Source organism: Vanessa cardui, chromosome 16 (assembly GCF_905220365.1).
Source record: "Vanessa cardui chromosome 16, ilVanCard2.1, whole genome shotgun sequence".
NCBI classification, from domain to species: domain Eukaryota; kingdom Metazoa; phylum Arthropoda; class Insecta; order Lepidoptera; family Nymphalidae; genus Vanessa; species Vanessa cardui.
In genome coordinates this window covers 8,040,165-8,066,183 of record NC_061138.1, presented here as the reverse complement: position 1 = coordinate 8,066,183, position 26,019 = coordinate 8,040,165, and the positions used below count along the sequence as shown (strand labels likewise).

The following is a 26,019-nucleotide window of genomic DNA, read 5'->3' as shown; positions in this document are numbered from 1 at the left end:
AAAATGTAAGATGACTTTATGATGATGACTATATACTATCTCAATTAAATTCTCTTTATATTTCTTAACATTGACAGTTTTAATATTTAAATTAAACATAATCAATAATTTCACTATTATGAAATCTTATTGTAAAATATAATAATTTTACAACTAACAAAAATAATTAAACAAATTAGATCACACATTATAAAAATAATTATAAGATTTTATCGCATAAATCGAATGTGTATATGTAAATAATATGTAATGTGAATAATCAAAAACCAGAAACTCGAAATTGGTCCAGGTGACATTTGTCAAAGTCAGCATAAAAATTGCTAACCTGCTCTTTGAGCAGTTTGAGTGGAGGTTTTTTTATAGAATAAATGAAAATATATTGCATCGCTAGAAATACATATAAATAATTCAAAGATCTCATGAAATATATTTACATTTCAAGTGTATATTTAAGATCGGCATAAGTTAATTTTTGGGTAGGTAGTGAGCACCGGTGAAATTGTGATCATGGCGAACCCGTCATCAGGCGTTGGTAAGATCTTTATTTTACATAAATCATGATGTTTTTATTGTAAATAACTTCATTTATTTCAAATTTTGATTTATTTAATTTTCTAAACGTACATTTACTTTTGTAATTGCAGTGGTTCCTAGAAATTTTCGACTTCTAGAAGAACTTGAGCAAGGTCAGAAGGGAGTGGGCGACGGCACAATTTCTTGGGGTCTCGAAAGCGATGATGATATGACCCTGACTCACTGGACTGGCATGATAATTGGTCCTCCAAGGGTAATGTCTTTTGTCTTTATTTATTTAAATTTTATTTTACTTCTGTTTATTTGTGGTTAAAAAGAGTATAACTGGATTATTCACATGAAGCTCAAATTTATTCTTATCATTTTCACATTTTCCATTACAGTGGTGAGGCAATAATTGTCATAAGTAAATTAGATTATGTTCAGAACATATTATTGATCTTTTTGTTAGGCATCTGTAAAAGTGCCTAGTTTAATATCATAATACCCTATCATCATTTAAAAGATAAAAATTAATGTTAAATGGCAATTATTTAATCTTTATTATAAAATTTGTTCTAGACTCCTTATGAAAATAGGATGTATTCTCTTAAAATTGAATGTGGAACTCGATACCCAGATGAACCTCCTACTGCTCGGTTCATTTCTAGAATCAACATGAACTGTGTCAACAGCCAGACTGGTCTTGTAAGTATACAATTTTTCTTCTAAGGGTTTGTAATTTTTTATACTTGTTTCTTTATTTACTTAAGTAATAATTTAGTTATATAGGTGCTTCTCAATAACTGTATAAATTATAACAATTATTTCTAGTACTGTATACAAACATTTAACATAATTGTTTATTTAGGTGGATAACAGGCAAGTTCCAATTCTCGCAAGATGGCAACGTGACTATACTATCAAGACAGTTCTTCAAGAACTGAGACGTCTTATGACTCTTAAAGAAAATATGAAGCTTTCTCAGCCCCCAGAGGGAAGCACTTTTTAGTTATTCACATAATAAACATGTTTTAATAACCCAATCTGCTCCTACTTTGCTAAATTTTAGGATATTATATTACATTCATTTTTATAAGTCCAATAATATTATAGTTATTATTAATATGTGGCATAGTTTTCAGTAATGTTAAATATGCTAGTATGTATATGTAATATTTGTCTTCATGCATTTATTGTAATTTTTTTTATTTTAAAGAATTCATAAAGCAACTTGTTTGCTTCTAAGTCTATTGTACTTGCAGTGGGTTGGGTGGAAAGTTTCTTGTATTCACTTAAAATAGCTTTTAATTACCCATATAGAGGGTAATACCTGTTTATTTAACTCTACCTAAATTATTGTGGCCTTTTTAAAAGTCAAACTTGCTTTCTATGATTAAGACTAGATTTACTGATATCAAGATTTTTGGTACAAGATTCATGGCTATACTTATGAACAAATGAATATTTTTCTTGGAATCTTTTGTTTACAAATATAGCCATAAATCTTTAATAATTAATACACATACACTTTAATTCAAGTTATGTTTATCAAAGTATAATCTCACAATATGAATTTTTTTTCTTAGTTAACATGAAGTGTAAAATATTTTAGGAAATTTCTTAGAGGCATAAGATGAAGTACTACTGTTTCACTATATAAGGCTTTTCATTATATGGATGTTCCACATAAGAACCACAATAAGTAATAGAGTCAAATCATTATCCATATAGCTTGGCAAATTATCAATATAATTGCGTGATTTCGTTGTTACAAACCAGAAGGCTAAGTCAAGTTGATTCATAGCATTAATATTTTTACCAATGTATAATTAGCAAAGGTAAATAAAATCAAATGATACTGTAATTGCATCTATTTTTTTGTAAGACCTGATTATTAGGAGTAGCTCTTTTTAATATATTAAGATAAAAAACGTTGGCAGATTTCACATTTATTAAGACAAGACAATATTATTATTGATAAAACATTTGAATCATATAAGTGATAAATCAATGCTACAGTTAAAACAACATAGAATGAATATGATTCAAAATACCGCAAATAATTATTAACATTTCATTTACAAGATACATTAATGATTAAAAAAATTAAAGCATTAAGTCATCTAATGATCGTAATTCTATTATTTATGCATATGTAGATTCTAGTATTTCACTACTATATTTATGGACATTTCAAACAAGCATATTTTTGCCAAATATACATAAGTGGCCACCAGGTACACATTTATTAGTACATCAATTTTACAATTAATGCTAATACTAAAGATATACAATAATTTAGATTTATAAAATTATAGCTATCTATATTAAAATAAGAGGTTTCCAATGTCTGATATACTATACATTTAGTACTTTTATGTAGCCTTTCATTCTTAGTATACTTCTAACTGGATCAAAAATAATAAGTCAACCTAAGTTAATATTTATCACAGCTGACTGCTAAAATATGAAATAATGCATAAGTAGTGAAAATATTATCGTTTCTAAAATAGGAGTGACCTGATATCAATTAAAATACATAGTTATTTTAACATTTATTCCGTAATATGGCTTACATCACAAGTTTTAATAACTGTACTCAGTAAGAAAATATACAAAAATATGAAAGAAGATGCATTTAACTAATTAACAAAAGAATATTTTATAGGATGGAAGAGATAAGTATACAAATATGTTGTATTTTAATCAGGAGTTTCAGGATTAACAATAATTACGTTCATTTATATGGGGCTTACCCTGAAATGTGAACATATTCAATTTTAAGCCCAAATACCAAAGCAATAGGCAAAATCACCCCAAGAGATTCCACATAGACGACAAATGCCGATGTCAACATCACATATCGATTTTCCATGTTTGTTTGTTTAGGTATTGCGTTTGGTATATTATCAATAACTCACTGATGGAGTCAACTTCTCAAAGTCAACCAAAATTGACACTTCTTGTGCAGGTAAATGGTTAAGAAAATCACACAGGACTTTACGCTATGCAATTAGCTGGAATAACATTGCTCTGCCAATGAAATATTGTTATTCGTAATTAAATTTGTCTTTTTTTTATCAGAGCTGAATTTGATGTTTTCTTTAATTTTCTTAAATCAAACTATAAATACCATTACGGTAATTAAAATATAATATTTTTATGGCACTATAGGGAAAATAAAAATATTAGAATGTAATCACAGTATTAAGTCTGTTAATAATAATTACATTATAACATTAAATCAATCGTTGATTCTAAATAAAATTGGTAATCTTAGATGAATCCTTATATCACCTTTTATTTAACCTTCTTTAAAAGAAAATATTGAGTCCTCAAACGTGAACATTATTCTATTATCATACAAGTTTAAAAAATATAAACAATATACAGATATCGAATCTTGACGTTATTGTCCCATCTGTACAAGTTCATAATCAGATCTGACCTTCGAATACCCAATCGAATTGTGCTTGTTGTTCCCCGCGCAACCCGTACTCTCCGCGAACTTTGTCGCCTTCCAAAAATTATATAACGTTAACAATATCTATTGCGGGTAATCCAATGGGCAAATTGACTACTAAAAATAATTATAAGTCATATATAAACTTCTGGGACATTGTCAATGATTGACCGTTACGGATATTATGCGAGCTTAAATTTTCCATCCTATAATTTTATATATGTTCGTAGGTACGTATTCTATTATGGCGGAGGGCAAGGAGTATTAAACTTGGAAGCTCTGATTAAAGATCCGAGCTCGTTTAATATCGATATCCTAGTTTACATCCTTAAAATCAGATTTATACTAAAATCTAAGATAACTAAGCTTTGACTGTACAAAGTATATTCTTAATATTTGTTTAATTTATATACGTGAAAAAATATATTTAAAGAGAGAAGTAAAACCAATATTACCTCACTTTCTATTAATCATAAATAATATACGTGTATTCATTCCACGAAAACGGTAATGCTAGTGATAGTTCAAGAGTATTTAAATTTCTTAGAGCTGTTCACTTTTTTTAAAGAAGCTATTTTAAATTCCATTAAAAAAATCTATTTCGTAGATTATAATTACTGTAATAAAAATAAATGATATCCTAATCGCTGCAGAAAGGCATAACAATTACCAGAAAATGACTAAACTACATCAGGAGGATGCTATAAATCAGAAAGGATTAAAAGGCTGTTTATGGACATTACCGCCAATTTTGACTGACATTCATATCATATGAATATCATACATGATATGAATATATTGGACGATAAAATAAAACATAATACTATTGATACACTACAAGAATAGAACGAAAAAAAATATTTTAAAATTTGGGATCCTAAGGAAATGAATGGAAATGATCATATTTGTAGAGTACGATACGCATGTCTGCACCCCCCACTGCAGCCCAAGCGCAATGTAAATTGAACGGTTCCGCTACAGTGCAGTTCCTAATTAATATTTTATTTAATAAGATGTTGTTCTATAGGACAAGAACATCACCTACCAAAATAAATAATCGTTATGGTTCATACAAATATTTATTATAGTGATATTGATTCTACAATTTCTTATTTGGAAGCTATGATAACCGTGAAATTCGTAATTAGTTATTCAAATAATTAAACGGAGTAGAAAAATAGTGACGAATTTCAACGATGGGTCTGAAGTGTTTCATCTCTCTTCTTCTTATAACATCTATTGTATATTATATATTATTACACGTAATTAAAATATTAAATCGAATTTATGAATACGTCTATTAAGCAAAATTCCCAATGCAATTAATTTGCTTTAAATAATATTATGGAAATTTACACGTCAGGGACGGAAATACAAATTATATATAATATTTATATTTTAAATGAAATCATGTACATAGTCGTCGGATGACACGTTAAATAAATTCTGAGTGAAAATGATTATTCTTGTTAAGTACCTGTTGCATTTTGTTTGGAACTGAAATCCATAATTTTAGGTTTTTTTAACTTATTTTTTTTTATAAAAGGAGCACCTAGTCGTACAAAATCTTTATGTATAAAAACGACGGTTGATTCTCATACATATTGGCACATTTATAAAAAAAAAGTCTATTACAATTTTCTAATCTTTGGTATAAAATTTTACCATTGTTAGATTTGCACAAATATTTTAATTCCAGAATTTTAAAATATACACAACACAAAGTTTTAAATCAACTTAATAGAAGAGGATAAAATTGAAGATAAACTATTTATTTACAACAATTTAAATAGGTATGTACATATATATTTTAATACACAACATTAAACTTTATAACAATACGTTTATGTATTTACTACACAAATTATAATATATATAAAAATAAGAGTTATATAAATAAAAGGCTTATGAGTTTAAAGTGATAACCACTATGAAGTTTACATGCTTATAAAATTATGTAATGCTCTATTTAATATAATGCAATTACAATATAACCACATAAGTCCATTTAAAAAACTCATAAATTAATTTTAAACATTCATATAATAATAATATTCACTAATGAGCTTTGCTTTATAATATTATTGCAAATGATGTACGTACATACATTTATATATAATTCTATTCTAGACAACATAATTCGGCGCTGATTCTATTGTGAACTATCTTTTAACTTAATACTATCCTAATTTGACTGGACAGCCTTTAGTAACTTATAGTTTCTTAAGGGCTAACCAGTCACATGCGCTAACTTTATTAATTCTCAATGATCAATGCTCGACGGCAATGGACGAATCAATGAGCGTTCATTGTTCAATACATACAATATAACTTAACATTTACTCGTTACGTCAGAAACAGACCTTATGATTATTTTAATCCAATAGACTTGACAATAATTTGATAGTAAGATGGTATACAAAATAATTAGCCCAAATGTATATGTTTTAAAGGTGAAATTTTTCTTTATTTAAAACTTTGAAATTGTCTAATTCATAGCTAATATTTGTTTATTTATCATCTTACCTTTGGAAAACTATCATCTATAATAAATAATTATTTTGTTTTTATTACTAGAAGCTTTTGTAACAGTTGATTGTAATTATCGTAGTGGTCATCACTCACTGACCTACAACATACATTTAATACAACAACGATACGTTTAAATAAAACTTATCCTAGCTAAAGACTAAAGCACATACATAATTATTTTTACAACTTCGAGTCTCACGGCTGTTTTGCTGTTTTTACGATACACACAATGTAACTATACTTCCATGCAACCACGATATACATCGGAAAACTAACGGCTATTTGACTAGTTACAATGCGGTTATATAAAGAGGATTAACATTGATATTATAGTTACATAAAGACCATTATGTAAATATTGCAAGTTTTCCAATGCAATAAAAACTACGAAATTAATTATGTAATAGCAATAGCACCAAAACAGCACAACAATTATTTTACGAGCAGGATGCGGAACAGTTATTACATGAAACTGTATGAAATAAACATTAAACGGAACGCCAAAGCCATCTTGAATTTTGCGACTGGTGGTGATGGTGGATGGTGGTTAACTATTCGTTTTGTTATAAATTTAAAGCTGTTAATAAAGAATGTAAAAGTATATTGTGGTATAAATTTTAAGTGAAAATGTAAATTTATCTTCAAAAGAGAAAATCATTCAATGGGTGATTTACACAAAAAATATATTATAGTTTAATTTAGTTTGTTTCTATATAGTTGTGCCCGTAACATTCTTTGCGTTAGCTTTTCTAGATGAAGACAATGTTTTTGCAAAATTTTTCTCACTTGCAGGGCGAATAAAATACGCGAGCGGCAAAACGGCTGTCATCAAATTTATAAAAAAAAAAAACATCTTCGTATTCTTGAAATCATTTTATATGTGTAGAAGAAAATTTCATCCTATATATTTGAATCGTCATTAAAATGTTGACCTATAAGGAAAATTCTCTAAGTATCTATTCAAATATTTTCCATAAAAAATTAATGTTAGTCTGTCTAATACGGTAGGTACTCGTGGCCCTTCTAAATATGTTTCATAAGTCTCATATTTTGTGTCAAAAGTATTTGGTTATAGTTATTTTACGACTTGATATTTTTAAATAATTTAAATTATTTATTATGTGTAATAATATATTTTCAATTTCATACATCAAACATATATTGAATTGTAAATTAAAGGTCATTGGTACTTATGAAGGTGGCTGAACTGTAGGTAAAATTAAATTAAGTATAAGATAAGATACTTTTTTCCCAACATGCTTTCATATTTGTTAACTTGCTAATAACAACTGATATTTCAGCTTTGATACCATGGATTATACCCCATAGGTTACCAAGCAACATAAGCGCGAAATCTAACCTGACCGGTTGGGCACGGTTTGTAATCGAACAAAATAACACAGCATACGATTAAAATTAGCTTGACACTATTCCAATGAAATATTTTTTCGATATTATATTCGATTACAGAAAACCGAAAGTCATATAGGAGCTATACTCATAAATGGTCTAATTCATTTGCATTTTTTTTAATTATGTAATTAAATCTTACTTATTGGGAATTGAATTATTTTAAGAACACACTTTGATAAATAATTCCAAGCAACCATTGGTAAGTTACATTAGTTATAAAATTTGGCGTTTTATTTTAACTAAAAACTATACTAGTTTTTTTGTTGTAATATGCTCATATTTATCACATCGAACAACTCTTATTGCGTGGAAACATACCATAGACACGATTCCGGGTTTGAGGAGACGGCCGCGAGTAACAAGAGAATACGATTTCAAAAACCGACAGACAATATCGTTCTGCTTGATCGATCGAAATAACCAGTAAGCAAAAAACAACGGAAAAGTCATTTATTTATATAAGGAGTACAAATAGTTTGTAAAAAAGTGACTACAAAAAAGAGCGACGTTTACTTGTAAAATCGATTCTATTTTAAGCTACGTCGTTAATTCTTTAGAACTGATGATCACTAAACAGTATATAGTTATTATACCATGCAATATATCCCGCGGGAAAAGGATGGCCGACAGAGGTCGCTTACCGCGCAGTGCGCGTGTTTGTCCAGAGTCCTCAATCGCGCCGTTAGATTAAAGCAATAATTGAATTCGATGTGTAAAACGTATACATTTTTTCCGTGATCGAAGCATTTGACAAGAATTCAAGTACATTTATATCTATACCTTATTTTACTTTCAAGATGAAAATATACCAGCACTGCATATTTATATAACCTTTGAAAAAGGTATTTAAAAAATTTCATTGTACACGTTAATAAAGTTAACACGCATATCCTATTCCAATTAACGGACGAATAAAGGTAAACAATTCTTAGATTTACATTTGCCTTGCGTTTTGCTTATAACGTTACTCCATTTAGTACTTTAGTTTAGTTTACAGTATGGGACGGACGGGCATAATGGAGACGGCGGGCATAAAGAATACCTAGTCTAGTACACGACATGACAGCTAGAAAGAGACAAACATATGTCTATTTGATTCGTCGCACACAAGCGGCTACCGCGAAGAGTGCCGCCGATAGCGCAAATAGGTAAACAAGTTTTAACGTGCACGGAAAGGATTTTCGTTTAAAAATTACCATAAAATCGCAGTAAGTATCATAAGTTTGTTTTAATGTATTCAGTACTATCCGTATTTCAATATTTTTAATAAAGTTTGATGTAATTAGACGTGCAAAGAAGCATATTTGTCTTGCTTTTTCAGGAACCGTATTTTTTAAATGTTGAGGTTATATTGAAAACTCCCGAGCGGGCAAAACGAAACCGGGCAAAAAGAATAGTATCCGTTTTGCCCTCCTTATTCATTGTTTGCTGATTATTACGGTATGTGTTAAAACATTGCATTAATAAATAATCATCTGTTGCAGATGGTGTATACGTATAAGCGTAAGACTGATCGGGCCAATTGGTCTCAAGAAAACTTAGCTAAAGCAATGGAAGAAGCTAAGAAAACGTCAAAATTACGAGCAAGTAAGATGTATGGTATTCCCTATGCAACCTTACACCGCCACATTGAGAGTGGTTCTTCAAAAAAGAAATTAGGCCGCTTTGAGTCTGTTTTTACGCCAGAGGAAGAAAAGGAGTTGTTGTTGTATGTCCAAAAAATGGACTCTCTGTTTTATGGCCTCACGCGAACCGAATTCCTGCAAATAGTTGGAGAATTTGCTAGAAAGAAAGGCAAAGCTCGTGTTTTTTCCGGAAACATAGCTGGGAAAGGATGGTTTAAAAACTTCAAACTACGCCATCCAACATTGACACTAAGATCGCCGGAGCCAACATCTATAGCTCGAGTCAAAGGATTCAACCGAGAAGCTGTTAATAGATTTTATCTATTGTTGGAAGAAGTTGTAGTAAAACATAATATTGAACCGGATATGATCTTTAATATGGACGAGACAGGAGTAAGGACGTCATCAACCAAACCACCTAAAGTATTATCAACCTATGGAAAAAAACAGGTTGGAATTATTTCAAGCAATGAAAAAGGAGTTTTGACAACCGTAGTGTGCTGCTGTAGTGCATCTGGAAGATTTATCCCGCCGTTTTTCATTTTTAAGAGAAAGAGACTCAATCCAAGGCTCTTAGACGGTGCTCCTCCTGGTGCGGAAGCTACGACCACAGACAGTGGATGGATTAATTCTCAGAAATTTTTAGACTGGTTACAAATATTTGTACAAAAAGTGCGTCCCACTACAGAACATAAAGCGCTGTTAATATTAGATAATCACCAATCACACAAGAGTTATGAAGCACTTGATTTTGCAACGAAAAACAATATCATATTTTTGTCAATTCCACCCCACACGTCACACAAACTACAACCATTGGACATTGCAGTCTACGGTCCAATAAAAAAATACTTTGAGATCGAAGTTAATACTTTCCAGAAACAACATCCAGGCAGAACTATCGATCAGTATGACATTGCGAAACTTTTTACGGGAGCGTATTTGAAAGGAGCTGTACCAGCAAATGCAATCAGTGGATTCCGTGCAAGCGGGATATATCCATTCAATAGTCAGATTATTGGGGATGAACATTTTGCGCCGTCTGAGGTTTATCAAGGAAATGCTGCGAACATCATATCAGAAACAAACATCACTAGCCCTAGAAGAGAAGATCAGCAAAATACTACAACAAGTGAGTCAATTACATCATTTTCAGCCAATCGCTGTGCATCACCGGACACAGTCTCCTCCCAAAGCCTTGACCCCAACACTTCTCACCCAGATATCACAAATACAGCGAATAATGAAAATTCACGGAACTTCCAAACACCAAGCACACCAGATTCGAATATTCTACAAGAAATCAGACCAATTCCTGTCGAAATAAAAAAAAGAAATATGTCGGGGAGAAAGCAACAAAAATCTGAAATTCTAACCAGTACACCAATAAAGATGGCACAAAAAGAAAAGCGTGATGCAATAATAGCGAAAAAAAAAGTTTCGTTCGACACCCCTGGTCCATCAAATGTTAAAATGAGGAAGGTACGTGCCAAGAAAGGCCCATCCAAAAATAAAGAAAATAAAGAACAAGCCTTCTTTTGCACTGTCTGCAAAGAACAGTACCAACATCCCCCAATCGAAGATTGGATACAGTGTGATGTTTGCCGAGAGTGGACCCATGAAGCTTGTTCTTCATATTCCGGCCGAGGATCATATTTCTGTGATGATTGTATTGATTAGTTTTCATTATTTGTTCTGCCCGATCCATGTATTCATTTTGCCCGACCGGTGTATTCATTTTACCCGCCATGGGTGGGCAAAACGGATAATCACCCAAGTTTTAAAAAAATGTTTTTAAATTGAAGAAGATTTTAATTTTTGTTATTTTTTAGGTTTATTATGATTCTTTTGTTACCAAAGATTGTAATCAACAAAGTCAATTATAAGCATGATTATGATATATATTTTTTATTTATTTTTAAAATTAACATATCCTTCTTGCCCGTCCGTCCCCTAGTGCATACTACTATTCATGTATACTATTTCACTTTAATTTTACCTTCAAAGTTAGAAATCCATTTTTTCCACTTGCGTATCAATTCGATGTCAAATTTTGTTTATTTGCATTTATTCCTATTTTGGTTGGAAGGGACTATTGCAAACAATATTTTTTTATTTATTAATTATAAAAAGTCTTTATTTATATTTAACTTATTTTTTGATAATTTAACTATATATTTGTATTAAAAAATATAAAATTATTTAGATAATTAAGTAGATAATAATCTACTTAGAATAGGACCTATCGTGGATATTTCTTTACAAATTACTATATTGCGTAATATAAAATAAAATATTTAAATAATTAGTAGCAGATCTGAAAATTTTCATAAAACAAAAACATTAATAAATAAATACTATTTTTAACAAATTAAATTCAAAATGCGTAAATATAATTTTCAATATTTTTTTCTTCTCTACTAATTGAAGTGCAAGCTGTTAGTGTCTAAAAATCGACACATAAGACATTTGTTCAAGAACAACGTATATTTCAAATACTAAAAACACTTCCATTCTAAAACATCGTCTATTTTATATTATGGAAAATGGCACAAATGATTTTGTCGTAATAAAGGATAATAATTGGTTAATATGCTAATACTATGCAACTAAAATATATGCTCAGGAATTTTTTATAAAGTGAATATTCAAAAAGCTAAAAAAATTAACTATTACTAATAAATACTATCTAATATATGCATATTGCAAAAGATTGCATCAGTTACACTGTGCATAAAATATGTCGATATAAAAAAAAATTCAAGAAGATTACATTGCTTGTTATACTAACCCTACTTGACCTGCTTGATATGTTTACATTTATTTCATCTTGAAAGTGAATAAGGTAGGCAACGTGTTACTTTTTCTTGAAATTGAGTGAAATAATTAAGAAATATTAAATAACATTGAATTTTATATAATGGCGAGGGAAAGAAATACAAAACATGATTGTTCTGTAAGCTATATAAAAAACTATAACTATAGTATTTAATAATTTGTTCGATCGACTATAGTGTTACAGTAACGTAATGTCCATCGCAAAATAAAATAGGTAAGCAGTCCCGTACCTATTTATGGAAATTTATGCCGATGCAGTAATAAGCTTTTAACAGGCATTCAACGTTTTTATTTCTACATTAATTTAAAGATGCAGGCAGCGAAGAAAACATAAACGATCATAAAACTTTATAATGATTAATCCATTGTTATTATTATTAGTTAATAAAGTCGAATCTGTGAAAAACAACGAAATTTACGTAATAATTGCGAAAATTACGAGATCGAGAACTAGCATTGGTTGTTTAAAAGTAGAATTTTGACGAATCCTTTACAAAATGAGTTTTCTACAGAAATTAAATGTATACGAGATTAAAACGAATAAGAGCGTTAAAAGAAAACTTGTGCCAAGTTCTCTGGGAATGATCACGTAGAAAAAAGTTATCATATCATAAAGTTTAATCAGATTAAAAAAGAAAAAAATAACAAATTAATTTCGCATAAGCATGGATGAAAGAACTATATTTGCCGCTTAGTTAAGTGTAAAAAAACTTGGCCGCACCGTATGCTTCGATTAAGGCACTGCGTACATGTCTGGCGGTAAAATAGCGCTCAATAATTAACGAATTACAGAGTTGATTTTACAGGTCGCCTTATGATAACGATTCATTTTCAATATTATATAAAGATAAGTCTACACTACATGAAATATATTGCATTTCAGTTAAATTTAGTGATTATTATTACTAGTAGAGCTTGAAACTTCCTTGGTTGATGTTAGTGTTTCTTAGGTAATTTATCTCGGTGAAAAATGTGTTATAAAATTCCGTTCGTCACTAACTTCGTCACTTTTTTATCGTCGCTGGTAAAATTAGTAGATACCCATGAACGAAACTGTAGAAACCCTGTTGACCTAATATTTTCTTATAAATTTTACAAATGCCTTTTATTGTTTGTAATAAAACATATCCAAGATATAATGGCCCCTTGCAGACTGTCCATGATTATTTTAATCTTACGGAAATTCTGGTTTTGTTATATTGATGCAAGAAAAACTCTTTAAAAAAGTATCAGTACAATTATTTGGCGTTTTGAGGGGCAATTGCTTTTCATGGATTAGTTAAGAGAAGTCTTATTTTATATTTAATAAATATATGTACCAAATGCGATAAACTTTTCTTTTGTAACACAAGACGCGATGGATACAAAACGACTAAAATACGAAGTATGGGACAGTTGCCTTAAACGAGGTATAAATTAAACTTTAAGTTCTCTCATAGAGTATGACGTCAACGGAGATTGAATTAATACTCATTGTCAGTCTACTTTCTTACTTTATACCAGGTGCGTACACACTTCGCCTCTTAGCCTTAAATGTAACGTATGCTGGGACTCAAACGATCGCAAGAAACGGAGCGTCAGCACAAAATATCTCAACATATGAAGTGAATCTTTTCAGTTACCCGTTATATAAAAAAAACCACTAATATATCACGCACGCTAAACTGCGAAGAATAATTTAAAATATAAATTATCGACTACGACATCCAGCATCATTCGTATCTTCACAGAAATCATTGTCGAGGGGAGGCGAGGGGGAGGGGGAGGGGGAGGGCGGAGGGAGTGGGGCGGCGCGCTCAGCACAGGCCGTATTATCGACTACGACATCCAGCATCATTCGTGTCTTCACAGAAATCATTGTCGAGGGGAGGCGGGGGGAGGGGAAGGCGGGGGGAGGGTAAGGCGGGGGGAGGGTAAGGCGGGGGGAGGGTAAGGCGGGGGGAGGGGGGGCGGAGGGAGTGGGGCGGCGCGCTCAGCAGAGGCCGTGCAGGCGGCGCGCGGAGGGCGCGGGGCGCGCGGCGGCCAGCAGGCGCAGCAGCGGGCGCCCGCACAGCGCCACCAGCCCGCCCGCGCCCGCCCAGCGCGCAGCGCTCGCCTCCTCCACCTGCGGCACCACACGCGCTCAGTCTCGCGATACACCCGACCGACACTCCTGACGCCGAATCCTCTAAATAATCCTTTCGCTACTGTCGGTTCGGATGACGTCGGATTTTCCTAGGATTATATCGGTAAGAAAGAGAGGTGTGCGCTATCGATAGATCGTTTAGCCAAGTCCTCTGTTCTACTCGCGTCGAGAACGATCGGTGAAGCTATTAGGTTAGTGAACACATATTTTAAACAGCTTTAGATCCAGTTCATGATAGCCGACTTCTGACTTCTTATTGATTATTTTTGTATAGTCATACTACTTAAGTATAAAAAAAGTTTAATCCGGATAAAGTGTATTCTTAGTAACCTCTGTAAGATTTATACTGTAACATATTTATTTATATGGCAGCACAAATAACAGGGATCGACTGAAATATTATCATTATTTTTAACTTGATATAAAATAAATCCAATAATTAAAATAATTGTCCTCGGTGTATTGTGAAATTTACTAAATTATTTTTTATTTCGATGAAATTTCGATATGCTCACTATGAGTTTTAACACTACCTCAGCGATGCGATTGAGCGAGCGCGACTCCCGCAGGCGACTTTCCTTACGCGCCGCGCGCCTCCGCCGCCCGCCCGCGCCGCCGCCCCGCGCGTCCCCCGCCGCCCCCGCACCGCCGCCGCCCCCGCCTGTACCACCGCCGCCGCCGCCGCCACCACTGCCACTACTGGATGAGCTTCCCCCTGAATTGTATTGATCGACTTTTATTTAACAATAAATACTAGGATACTTCAACCGATTCAATCTGCGTCAGTCATTTAAATCCTATGTTCAGTAAAAAAGTGAAAATAAAATTCCCAGGAACCAGAATAGAGAGTGGTCGGGGACAGCGTGGTATCTACAGCCTACATCGATGCGACAATCGCTGGCTTCACCGGTCAACACTTTGGAGTTACAATATTCGGATAAGGAGGACAGTACCGTGCGCGGGCGCGGCGGGCGGCGGGCGCGGCGCGGGGCGGCGAGCGGCGCCTCGCTCCTGGCTGTCGCTGGAGTCGTCGTGCGAGTCGCGGCGCGCGCGCTCGGCCGGCGCCGCCGCCTGCTCGCCCGCGCGCTTCTTCTTCTCCGAGTCGTCGTCGGACAGGTCGGACGAGGAGCACGAGCCGGCCCGCGCCCGCCTGCGCCGGCACTCGAGGCGCTGGCGGCGCGCGGGCGCGGGAGGCGGCGGCGCGCGGCGCCCGCTGTCCGCCGCCGGAGCCGCGCGCGCGTCCTCGTCGAGATTCACCTGCCATAGCGATGCCGAATATAAAACATCTTATACGAGTGTGAACATATATTTTAACTGTAATATTATGTGTGAGATTATTAGTAGTATCAAATAGTTGGGCAGTGGGGGCGTACTCCTCTATATACATATATATAGGACTGGCTGTTGGTGAGAGTTAAGTAGATTCATACCACTTTTTTTTTTACATTGGTATTGTTATTTAGTTATTTTTAACCAGTAATCCCATATAAGGTTTAATATTTCTAACTTAAAAAATGACGATGGAAATTTTCAATATATATTTCATAGCGGGTTGTCTACTTAATGAAACAATCCTACTCACCAAATTTGATAACACTTTCAATCAGTCAGTGAGGTCATGTTATTTAATAAATATAGAAGGCAATGCTGCACTTTTCTCGTCACCATCGTACCATTTTTTTTTATTTATGATCGTATGAAGAAAAAATTACTCGTTTTAATATTAAATGAATTGCTAAATATTTTGTGGACTTCATACCCCTAGCACTCATGGGTTAGTGACGTTAAGGTATTAGAATCGCAAGCGATCTTACCGTCTCGCCGCGCAGGTTGCAGCGCCCCATACCTTGATGAGATTGTCGGCGAGCTGCGCGGGGCGCGCGAGGTGCAGGCGGCCCTCGGAGCGCGAGCCGCGGCGCGCGTCGGCCGCCCGCGCCGCGCCCGCCGCGCCCGCGCCCTCCTCGTCGTCCTCCTCCTCGCGCACTATGCTGCACTTGCGCGACCGCTGTTGGGGGGTGGACACTTTACATTTCGAGCACTTGCCTTCTACAGATAGCGCACGAGTTGAATGCAGTCGGGGCGTGAGGTAAAGAGCGGGAGCACCTCCCCCGCTGTCCGCACGCCCCTCCTCGCTCGCCCGCAGTGTAGTGTTGTTCCATCCTTGACAGCTATCGTACGCTTGCCGTGTTACCGCATTATTATTGTTGAAGTAGTGTTATTTTTTTATTTGAATAATGACCACCGATTCAACCATGTGTGAATCTGATGATAATAATAATAAATAAATTTTTGTGTTTTTTTTTTTATTTCGTTTTGTGAAATAATTAATAAAAATGTATGATCAGTATTATTTTGCCTTTTTTTTTCATTATGCTAACCTAGTAAAATTATCGATATTAATTACTCACAATATAATGAGTATTTTGGTCATCAATTATAATTAGGTCACAGCACTATCGAATTCCTGAGCTCTGCATACAACTCGTGCGCTATCTATAATTACATTCTCTTTTTAATTATTTTCCTAATTTAAAACTGACTGGACTATATAAATTACGAGCTATGTGGATACCGGAGGTACATCTTGTGGAGTGCGAGGGGCGGCAGATAGCTGGGGCGGAGCCAGCATCCCTCTCGATGTCCGCGACACGCCGAGTACTTCTGGTCGTCTAGCACTCTGACGCGCCTCTTGCCTGGGAATTATAAATTGTCAAATATATGCTGTTAAAATTACATAAACACATATCCATAAAAGTTATTTAATGAAAGATATTTTTAACCTAAATTCTTCACCACCAAAGTTTTCATATTTTGACATAAGAAGACTAAGAATAAATTTTTAAGCATATTTTATTTAAACACAATATTAAATGTATGTTTAATACTATAATTGTAAGAGTATCAAAAGCATAATATATATGCTTTATAGGCTAATTAAATATTTTCCATTAATATAAATTTTATATTAATGGAAAATATTTAATTAGTTTTATATTATAAAACATTCAAAATTATTAATTATAAATTCATATACATCAAGTATAAATGCAATTATGGGAAAGCTCATTTATATTATTCTCTATTCTATTCCAAACAGAGATACTTTGTATTGCTTATAAATAGACACAAGGGACATAACACCACAGTTACTAAGGCTGGTCGCGCATTGGCAACTTTTTTTTACAGATACTATATCTATAGGCGATGTTAATACTCATTATCTACCTACCTATATTATGCGTAAAAAAAATTTAAAACATAAAATACTACCTTTTAGACCTCAATTTTCTTTCGGCTAATAAGTAATATGTAGCAGTAATGTGATTATATTCATTTTTTTCTAATTCTTCCAATATGTGTTCCTTGGTACCAATAGCACCATTCACCATCCTTTGTAAGATAGCAGCACGATCATCTTCTGATAAATCTTGTTTGGCTACTAATGGAGTATCAAAATCTTCTACAGTTACACCTTCACCAGCCGTGACCCAAGGATCAGTTGCAATTTCTGATAATGTTGCCCTCTTTTCAGGTTCTCTTACCAACATTCTGCCGATAAGCCTGTTGAAATATATAAAAGAATGAAAAGGACTATGTTAAATATGAAACAAATTAGTAAAGAAAACAGATTGTTTATTATTTGATACCTTTTACATGAATTTGAAACATGGTTTGGCATTGTGTATTTACAGTCCATTATCATCGTCAAAGTTTCACTGTCATTTGCTTCTTGAAAAGGAGCTTGTCCACACACTAACATGTACAAAATAACACCAAGGGACCAAACATCCACTGCAGGGGCATCATAGGAATCACCTAACAGAATCTCAGGTGCAGAGTAAGCTAAAGATCCACATGATGTTTCAAGTTTTTGTCCTGGACAAAATTTATTACTAAAACCAAAATCAGTCAATTTCACTACTCCTAATTTTTCAAAAAACACCACATTTTCTGGTTTCAAATCTCGATGAACAACATGTAATCTAAAACAAAGTAAATTATTTTTAACAATTTGTAAATGATAGTGTTAAAATGAGCTTCGGTTTGAAACAGTTCACTTTACCTGTGACAATATGAAATAGCACGAACAATTTGACGGAAGTAATCACGAGCTAGAGATTCGGAGAGACCAGATTCATGTCTCATAATATAATCATACAAATCACCCCCATCACCTAATTCTAGTATCAAATATAATTTAGTCTGTGTATCAATAACTTCATAAAGTCGAACTACATTGGGATGTTGAACTAGTTTCATGCAACGTACCTGTAAGAACATATACAACATACAATTTTGTTTGCTTTGTTTTACATACACTTCAAATTATAGTCAAAATATTCTAGACAAAATCTTACTAATTAATGTAAAATTACAGTTAGGTTAAAATTTAATTAAATTAGAACTTACTTCTTGGAACAGATGTGATTTCGAGACTTCATCTAATTTACTTTTATCAATAACTTTTACTGCAACCTTTTCACCCGTAAAGACATGTCTTGCCAATTTAACAACAGCAAAATGTCCTGAGCCAAGTGTGTCTAGCAAGTCATAAAGGCCTGCTATTTTAGCATCATAAGCTCCTCCTCCGGTTCCTACACCACCACCAACACCACAATTATTCATGTTTTTGTTACCTAAAAAAGACATTTTATTAAAAAAGAGCTATGATATGTACCGTTACACTGTTACATTTCAATCTGTTGTTATAATACAAAAAACAATGTTTCAATAAAAAATATTTAACGTTCTTTACCTTTTTTTAATAATAAATATACTAATAGTTAATGCACTATGATGACCTATATGATAATTCTGAATGAACTTTAATTAATTATGGATATAAATAATATCACAGAGCTTTTGAAACAAATAATATGTGCATTCTATGCCATTACACGAATATATTTATATACTTACGAGGATAAATTTGTAAATTCGAAATTGTACATGAAGTCCCAACACTGATTTATAATACAGTCAACTGGTGTCATTGATATAAAAACAATAGTGCAACGTTTTCAAAAGTAATTGATGTCGTTTTATAATACAAATAGGCTGTCAATTATGCTTTATTTCGATTCAAATTACTCGCATCGAACACAAAATACATGTATCAAGATCTTCAATTTCGCCATTTCTTATACGTTTTTCGTTTAGAAATCTTTATTTTGTTGTTATAAATATTATAATTTTGATACAATGATAAAAAAGTAGTATAATTTATAACATAATTAAAATAAATGAGATTTTAAACTTATCTAAACAAAATAAAACTTAAACCAATTATTATTACTTTAAATTCAGTATTTCTAAACATATGTATTAACGTCAAATCTATTGAAGAGGGTGTATTAATGTATAGGTATAAGTACTTATACCAAAGAGAATATAATCGGTATGATTTACGTATCAGCGTTATAAAAAACTTTAAAAATAATTCGCTTCTATATTTAAGACCAAGATATTTGAACCTTTTTTTTACACAATGGAAACCTTCAGCGAAGTACCCGGAACCCGGAACGAAAACCGGATTATGTGGGACTCTAACCCACTAAAACCACTGCGATGGCTATCCTCGGCATGAATTGCAAGGGCTGTGGAAACGTGTCGATATAACGCAACTGCGACCACTCCCGTGCAATGATCCACTCGTGAGTCGACGCAACTCTCCTCTAAGAGCGACGATGATATCGCTGCACAACGCCATTCCGACTGCCTTCCTTCTCATGGCCTTTTGAAGTAGGAAACATGAGGCCCCCACTTCATGCGTCCACGGCCCCAGGTCAAGTCCTATCTTTTAACGTCTGTAGCAGGGAAGAGGACGAAGGTGTCGTCTCGGAGCAGTATCGGCTCTTTCCCGTCCCGCTTCGCTTACTCCCTCCGGACCCTGATGATCTTACAGAATGAAACTATTGCCCTCCAAATTTGGTACAAAAATAAGCTAATGACCGATTTTTTCACGGGGAATGTTCCGAGGAATTGTTTGGATTTATCTCGTCTGCTAATTTCACCTTCGAACTTCGAACGACATGGGAGCCTTCAAGAAAAGGGCGTACTCCTTTCTTAAAGGCCGGCAACGCACCTGCAAGCCCCGAGGTGTTGCAAATGTCCATTGGCGGTGGTAGTCACTTTCCATCAGATAAGCCTCCTAGTCGTCTGCAGGGGGCAAAATCCCATAAAGAAAAGCTAACTGGAACCAAAAGTTCACTCTCGATTTATAAAATCCAAACCAACTATCTAAAATAACCTTATGTAAACAGAAATTTAATTTATTATATTTCTCGCCAAACCATTCTCTTAAATTTTAATTATAAAAAAGGTTATGCACCTCTGTACACTACCTTATAAATGATCCCTAGTAGTCAAGAAAAGTTAGAAGGAAAGAAAAGTAGCCTATGTCCTTTCTTAGAATATAAGTTTACTTCATAAAAAAAATCATCAAACTCGGTTCACTAGTTTGCTCTCGAAAGAGCGGCAAACAGACAGAGTTACTTTAAGGGTTAATATGGATAGGCTTCTGTCAACATTTTTTGATATATTCATAAAAGTTTAATTAGTATTTAAAATTAATATTTAGGAAAAGATTTTTGATGATTTTTAGATTATTTAGATTCGATGCCACCCTTAAAAAAGCTTTAGAAAAAAAAATTCTAAATTTATCTCTTGATGAATATTCTTGGACTCAAACTACACTTCCCATTCCTTTTGGTGGCATCGGCGTGAGAAAAATATCAAGTGTTGCCCTCCCGGCCTTTCTCTCTTCTGTACATAGCATTTCAGACCTTTGTTCAGAAATTTTAAAATCAAAATCTGTAAAAATCATGAATGTTACTGAGGCGATAGAGACCTGGAAGGTAAAGTGCCCTAATGATGATATCCCTAAGGAAGTTACAAAACAAAAACTTTGGGATTCTTCATTGGTTCACGCTACACTACACAGTTTGACACAAAATTTAACAAGTGCTCAAGACCGTGCCAGGCTTGTAGCGTTATCATCTAAAGAGTCTAGTCACTGGTTGAATTCATTACCCTCTAAAAATCTTGGGACACTTTTAGATAATGAATGTTTTCGCATATCGATTGGTCTCCGACTGGGAACACCTCTGTGTACTGAACACAGATGCCCGTGTGGAAAGGAGGTAGACTCTTTCGGTTTACATGGTCTCTCTTGCCCAAGGAGTTCAGGTAGGCTTTTCCGCCACGGTTCTCTTAATGACATAATAAAAAGGGCTCTTGCCACCATCGACGTTCCTGCTCTTACTGAGCCTCGTGGAATTAGTCGTGATGATGGTAAGAGACCTGATGGATTAACATTGGTTCCCTGGTAACGAGGTCGGGCCCTTGTGTGGGACGCTACATGTGTTGACACGTTGGCCCCATCTCATGTCCGAGAAACAATGTTAAGAGCCGGTGCCGCTGCGGAAAAAGCTGAAGCCAAAAAAATAACTAAATATTCGTGTATTATGTCTAATTACTTTTTTTGTTCCATTTGCTGTCGAAACGCTTGGCCCTTGGAGTAGTGGTGCAAAAAGCTTCATCAAAAGTATAACACCTCGCCTCATTACCTCCACTGGTGACAGGAGGGCTGGTTCGTTTTTTGCCCAGAGGATCGGAATTGCGATTCAACGGGGAAATGCTGCTAGCATTCTTGCCACCATTCCACGCGGTCAAGATTTATACAGTAACTAGTTTTAGTTCATATTTGTATATATATATTTAAGCATTTAATGTTGTTAATTCTTATGTTAATAAAGTTATATTTAGGAATGCCATGTAATATATTTAATCTGTGGCATGACAATTGTCAATAGTGACACTCGTTGTTGTACCTATGAAGTTATGACAAAATAAAATAAACACCGGCAAAGTTTCTGTGTCGAACTTTTATTTCATAACTATAGTCTTTAAAGTTTCTAAATATTCAGCTTGATTTTTATTATCTTTGCCATAATCAGAGAAAATGGTGCTAGCTCATAATATATCTAATACCAAGAGGACAAATGACATACAAATATATCAAGATGTAACATTCGATACCATGCTTCTTTGTAATAATACGTTAAATGGGCTTAAAGAAGCAGGTTTTTTCAAACCTTCTCCAATACAATTGCATGGAATTCCTTTAGGAAAATGTGGATTTGGTAAGTAAATATTTTATGGATTTACGAACGAATTCGCTACATTTTCAGATTGCTCGATTTTTATATTAGTTGGTTTGCGTGCACACTTTTTTAATTATTGAGCATAATTTCTTTTCAGATTTAATGTTAGAAGCAAAGTCGGGAACTGGTAAAACCGCCGTTTTTACAATAATTGCATTAGAAAAAATAGACCTTAATAAGGGGATTCAAGTAATAATTCTTGCACCAACTCGTGAAATAGCTGCTCAAATATGTGAAGTTTTTAAACAAATAGGATGCAAATATGATGGTAAGATATTGTTCATAAGTGGGATTTTCATAGTGTAAAACTTAATTGTATCAAATGCAGCAATTTCAAAGTACAATAATAAATAACTTGGTTTCATTTTTTTTTTAAACTGTTGAGTATTGGGATAAATATTAATTTTAATAAAAAAAAGCTTATAATATTTATGTGTCTATTTTAATTATATTTAATGTTTCAGGCTTATGTGTTGAAGTTGTAATGGGAGGTCTACCAATTCAAGATGATATTACTAAATTTAAAGATAAAAATGTACATGTTGTAGTTGGTAGTCCAGGACGGCTAAAACATCTTGTTCAAGATAAACATATTGATACAAATTCTGTAAGACTATTAATTCTTGATGAAGCTGACAAATTAATGGAAAAGAGCTTCTTGGCAGACATTCAGTTCATACATTCTTTTTTACCAAAACAAAAGCAGGTAATATTAAGTAGTGCTACGTATCCTGAAGACTCGAAAGAGCTAATTAGTCAATTTGTTTATGGTGCCCAGCATATCTGCCCTAACAGTAATTGTGTCCTATTAGGAGTGGCTCAGAGAGTAACATATGTTAAATATAATAACAACATTGTAAAACAAACAGAATATAGATTCAAAGAGTTGTTAAAAGTGTTAACAAAAAAACAATTTAAGCAATGTTTAATTTTTTGTAATTATCAAACTAGAGTAGGAGAATTACATAAAATGTTGACTAGGGAAAAGTGGCCCGCAGAACAGCTGTATGGTAAACAAGAACAAACTGATAGACTGGATGCCATAAAAACTTTACAAGAATATAAATGTAGGCTTCTTATATCTACTGATTTAGCAGCTCGTGGGATTGATGCATCTAATGTAGATCTAGTCATTAATTTTGAACCTCCCTTTGAATGGCAAACTTACTTGCATAGAATAGGAAGAGCTGGAAGGTATGGATCTTATGGAATGGCTGTAACTATACTTAGCGAAGGTGTGGAAGCAAAAAAGTTTTTAAATATGCTAGAAGCTTTGAAAATATCTGTTAACTTAACATCCCTTTGGAGCGAGGATGACACAAATGAGTGTGTTGATGAAAAACAAACAGTTGAACCAATCATGTCTGGATATACATCATTGTCTAAAAATACAAAAGACAATATCTATGTTGACTTTTGGGAAATTCTATGTGGAAAAAAGGATATTTTAGAAGTAAGTAAAAGTGTAGAAAGCTTTGAGGAATTACATAAATCATTTGAAGTAGTAGAAGTGGACAATATAAAATCATTTTCTGATTTGCTTATGTCTTTTAACAACAATAATTTACCAGACCCCAATGAAAACTGCAGTTGTCAGTATAAATGTATTGATGCTCCAAATATATTAGCTAAAGATTACCTTGAGAGAATAAATAAAATAAAAGAGAGTATTCTTAATACCTCCAAAAGAAAACATTCAGAGTCAAATATTGAACATAAAAAAGATGAAGATGATAAAAATCTTACAATTAGTAAAATACATATAGGAAATGATAATATTCAAAATAAATGTAAATCTGAGACACCAGTTACTGTTAATAATAAGAATCTAGTAGATAATAATAATAGATACATTGAAAATAAAAATATAGGACTAAACTATGAAGCAAAAAATAATAGTGAAGTTTTAAAATTGGGCCTTCCAGAAACTTTCAGTAGCTCAAAAACTAAATCAAAATCTGGAAAAATATCAAAAGAAACAGTATTAAAAGGCACTCAAGAAAAAAATAATTCTTTCTCTGATGAATATTTTAAAAATAAAAAAGAAAATGTTTTAAATATTTCAAGTTCAGAATCTGAATATAAAGAAACTAAGACTAAATCCAAGCAAAAGTCTAAGTATAATAGAAGAAAAAAGTCTGATTATGTTAAACATATATCCGAAGATTCATTTTCAGATATTAGTAATAATGATTATGAAGGCAGTAGAAAAAATAATGTATCAAGTTCTTATACAAACTGGTATAATCAACTAAAATTTAATGTAAAACAGATTGAAATAGCAATATACATTGATGAACTTAGTAAATTATAGATTAAATTTATGCTTATTATAAAAAAGGTAATATAAAAATAATTGTTTACACAAATATTTGTTTGAAATATGAAAGAATAAATTTGTTTAACAGCACTTTTGCTTATATCTATAGCCAGTTCCAACCACAAAAGGTAAAAGGAGTAAAAGCAAATATATTTATTCGCTCCAGTTGTTGAATAATTCTTACCTTTTTTCGAAAGTAGACGTTAATATTTCTTATTATTATATTTGTCTATGAGAGGTTAATATATAAATTGTGTCTACATTATAGTTTTTTATCGCAAAATGTTTCGGAACAGTGTTCTTCTTAATATACTATTTTTGAACGCCATTTTTCTAATATGTTAACGTTTTAAAAGAGTTCGTCGAAATCTAAAAAAACACCAATTTTCAAAACTCCCGGAAAACTTTTCAGGTAATCCCCGTTTTAAGTACCATATAATTACCATAAGTTTTAACAATCTATAAAAATATTTTACTATAAAATAAAGTGTTAACAATTGACTCAGGGTTCTGTGCTTTCCCCCACACTCTTTCTTTTGCACATCAATGATATCCTCACCCTTGGGAACATACATTGCTATGCAGATGATAGTACAGTGCATGGGGATTACCACGGAAGCGCAGTAGCCGGGTGAGCCAAAACTGAAGAGAAGCGGGGGGAACTTGTTGTTGAACCTGATAGGACACTAGAACTCATTGCCAAATAGCGTTCTGATAATCTTGATGAGTTTAATGCGAAGAAAATGCAGGTATATACAGCGAAAGTCACCATTTTCCCTTGTTCCTTCCGTCTGTGACACTTCTCTAGAGGTACAAAACTGAGACCATAATCCAAGGGATTATATCGTGGCTGTTATCAAAACAGCCTCACGGAATCTCGGGATCCTGAACAAGGTGCGGCGTTTTTTCACGCTACAACAACTCCTCAGCTCCTGTTGTACAAAACACAGGTGCGGTCTTGCGTTGAGTATTGCTCACATCTCTGGGATGGCTCCGCTAAGTACTTAATGGAAGCCTTGGAT

General features: G+C 33.4%; 4 protein-coding genes across 4 annotated transcripts; 3 read left to right on the top strand and 1 right to left on the bottom strand.

The window, feature by feature from the left end:
* The first annotated feature begins 276 nt into the window (after nt 1-276).
* Nucleotides 277-2,380, top strand: LOC124536189 (ubiquitin-conjugating enzyme E2 variant 2). The gene is made up of 4 exons (XM_047112668.1): nt 277-532; nt 645-787; nt 1,096-1,221; nt 1,385-2,380. Exons 1-4 carry the CDS (start codon nt 508-510, stop codon nt 1,523-1,525), a joined length of 435 nt encoding a protein of 144 aa, XP_046968624.1. The 5' UTR covers nt 277-507; the 3' UTR covers nt 1,526-2,380.
* A 7,028-nt stretch (nt 2,381-9,408) lies between these two features.
* Nucleotides 9,409-11,229, top strand: LOC124536388 (MFS-type transporter clz9-like). The gene has a single exon (XM_047112919.1). It carries the CDS (start codon nt 9,409-9,411, stop codon nt 11,227-11,229), a length of 1,821 nt encoding a protein of 606 aa, XP_046968875.1.
* Nucleotides 11,230-14,359: 3,130 nt separating this feature from the next.
* On the bottom strand, nt 14,360-19,671 carry LOC124536455 (SNF-related serine/threonine-protein kinase). The gene is made up of 10 exons (XM_047113001.1): nt 19,433-19,671; nt 18,923-19,149; nt 18,576-18,781; nt 18,160-18,495; nt 17,783-18,073; nt 17,085-17,205; nt 16,359-16,517; nt 15,471-15,769; nt 15,046-15,202; nt 14,360-14,491 (listed from the first exon to the last, which is right to left on the bottom strand). The coding sequence occupies exons 2-10, from the start codon at nt 19,136-19,138 to the stop codon at nt 14,360-14,362; spliced, it is 1,917 nt and encodes a 638-aa protein (XP_046968957.1). The 5' UTR covers nt 19,139-19,149; nt 19,433-19,671.
* A 2,666-nt stretch (nt 19,672-22,337) lies between these two features.
* Nucleotides 22,338-25,047, top strand: LOC124536365 (probable ATP-dependent RNA helicase DDX20). Its single transcript, XM_047112896.1, has 3 exons — nt 22,338-22,656; nt 22,775-22,945; nt 23,142-25,047. Exons 1-3 carry the CDS (start codon nt 22,476-22,478, stop codon nt 24,989-24,991), a joined length of 2,202 nt encoding a protein of 733 aa, XP_046968852.1. The 5' UTR covers nt 22,338-22,475; the 3' UTR covers nt 24,992-25,047.
* The last annotated feature ends 972 nt before the right edge of the window (nt 25,048-26,019 follow it).

Coding starts and splice junctions, on each gene's coding strand:
- LOC124536189 (XM_047112668.1), top strand. CDS start 508: ATGGCGAACCCGTCATCAGGCGTTG. Junction 533..644: donor GAACCCGTCATCAGGCGTTG/GTAAGATCTTTA, acceptor TTGTAATTGCAG/TGGTTCCTAGAAATTTTCGA. Junction 788..1,095: donor TGATAATTGGTCCTCCAAGG/GTAATGTCTTTT, acceptor AATTTGTTCTAG/ACTCCTTATGAAAATAGGAT.
- LOC124536388 (XM_047112919.1), top strand. CDS start 9,409: ATGGTGTATACGTATAAGCGTAAGACTGATCGGGCCAATTGGTCTCAA.
- LOC124536455 (XM_047113001.1), bottom strand. CDS start 19,138: ATGAATAATTGTGGTGTTGGTGGTGGTGTAGGAACCGGAGGAGGAGCT. Junction 18,782..18,922: donor AATCACATCTGTTCCAAGAA/GTAAGTTCTAAT, acceptor ATGTTCTTACAG/GTACGTTGCATGAAACTAGT. Junction 15,770..16,358: donor TCGCCGACAATCTCATCAAG/GTATGGGGCGCT, acceptor TCGCTATGGCAG/GTGAATCTCGACGAGGACGC.
- LOC124536365 (XM_047112896.1), top strand. CDS start 22,476: ATGGTGCTAGCTCATAATATATCTAATACCAAGAGGACAAATGACATA. Junction 22,657..22,774: donor TTTAGGAAAATGTGGATTTG/GTAAGTAAATAT, acceptor ATTTCTTTTCAG/ATTTAATGTTAGAAGCAAAG. Junction 22,946..23,141: donor AATAGGATGCAAATATGATG/GTAAGATATTGT, acceptor TTAATGTTTCAG/GCTTATGTGTTGAAGTTGTA.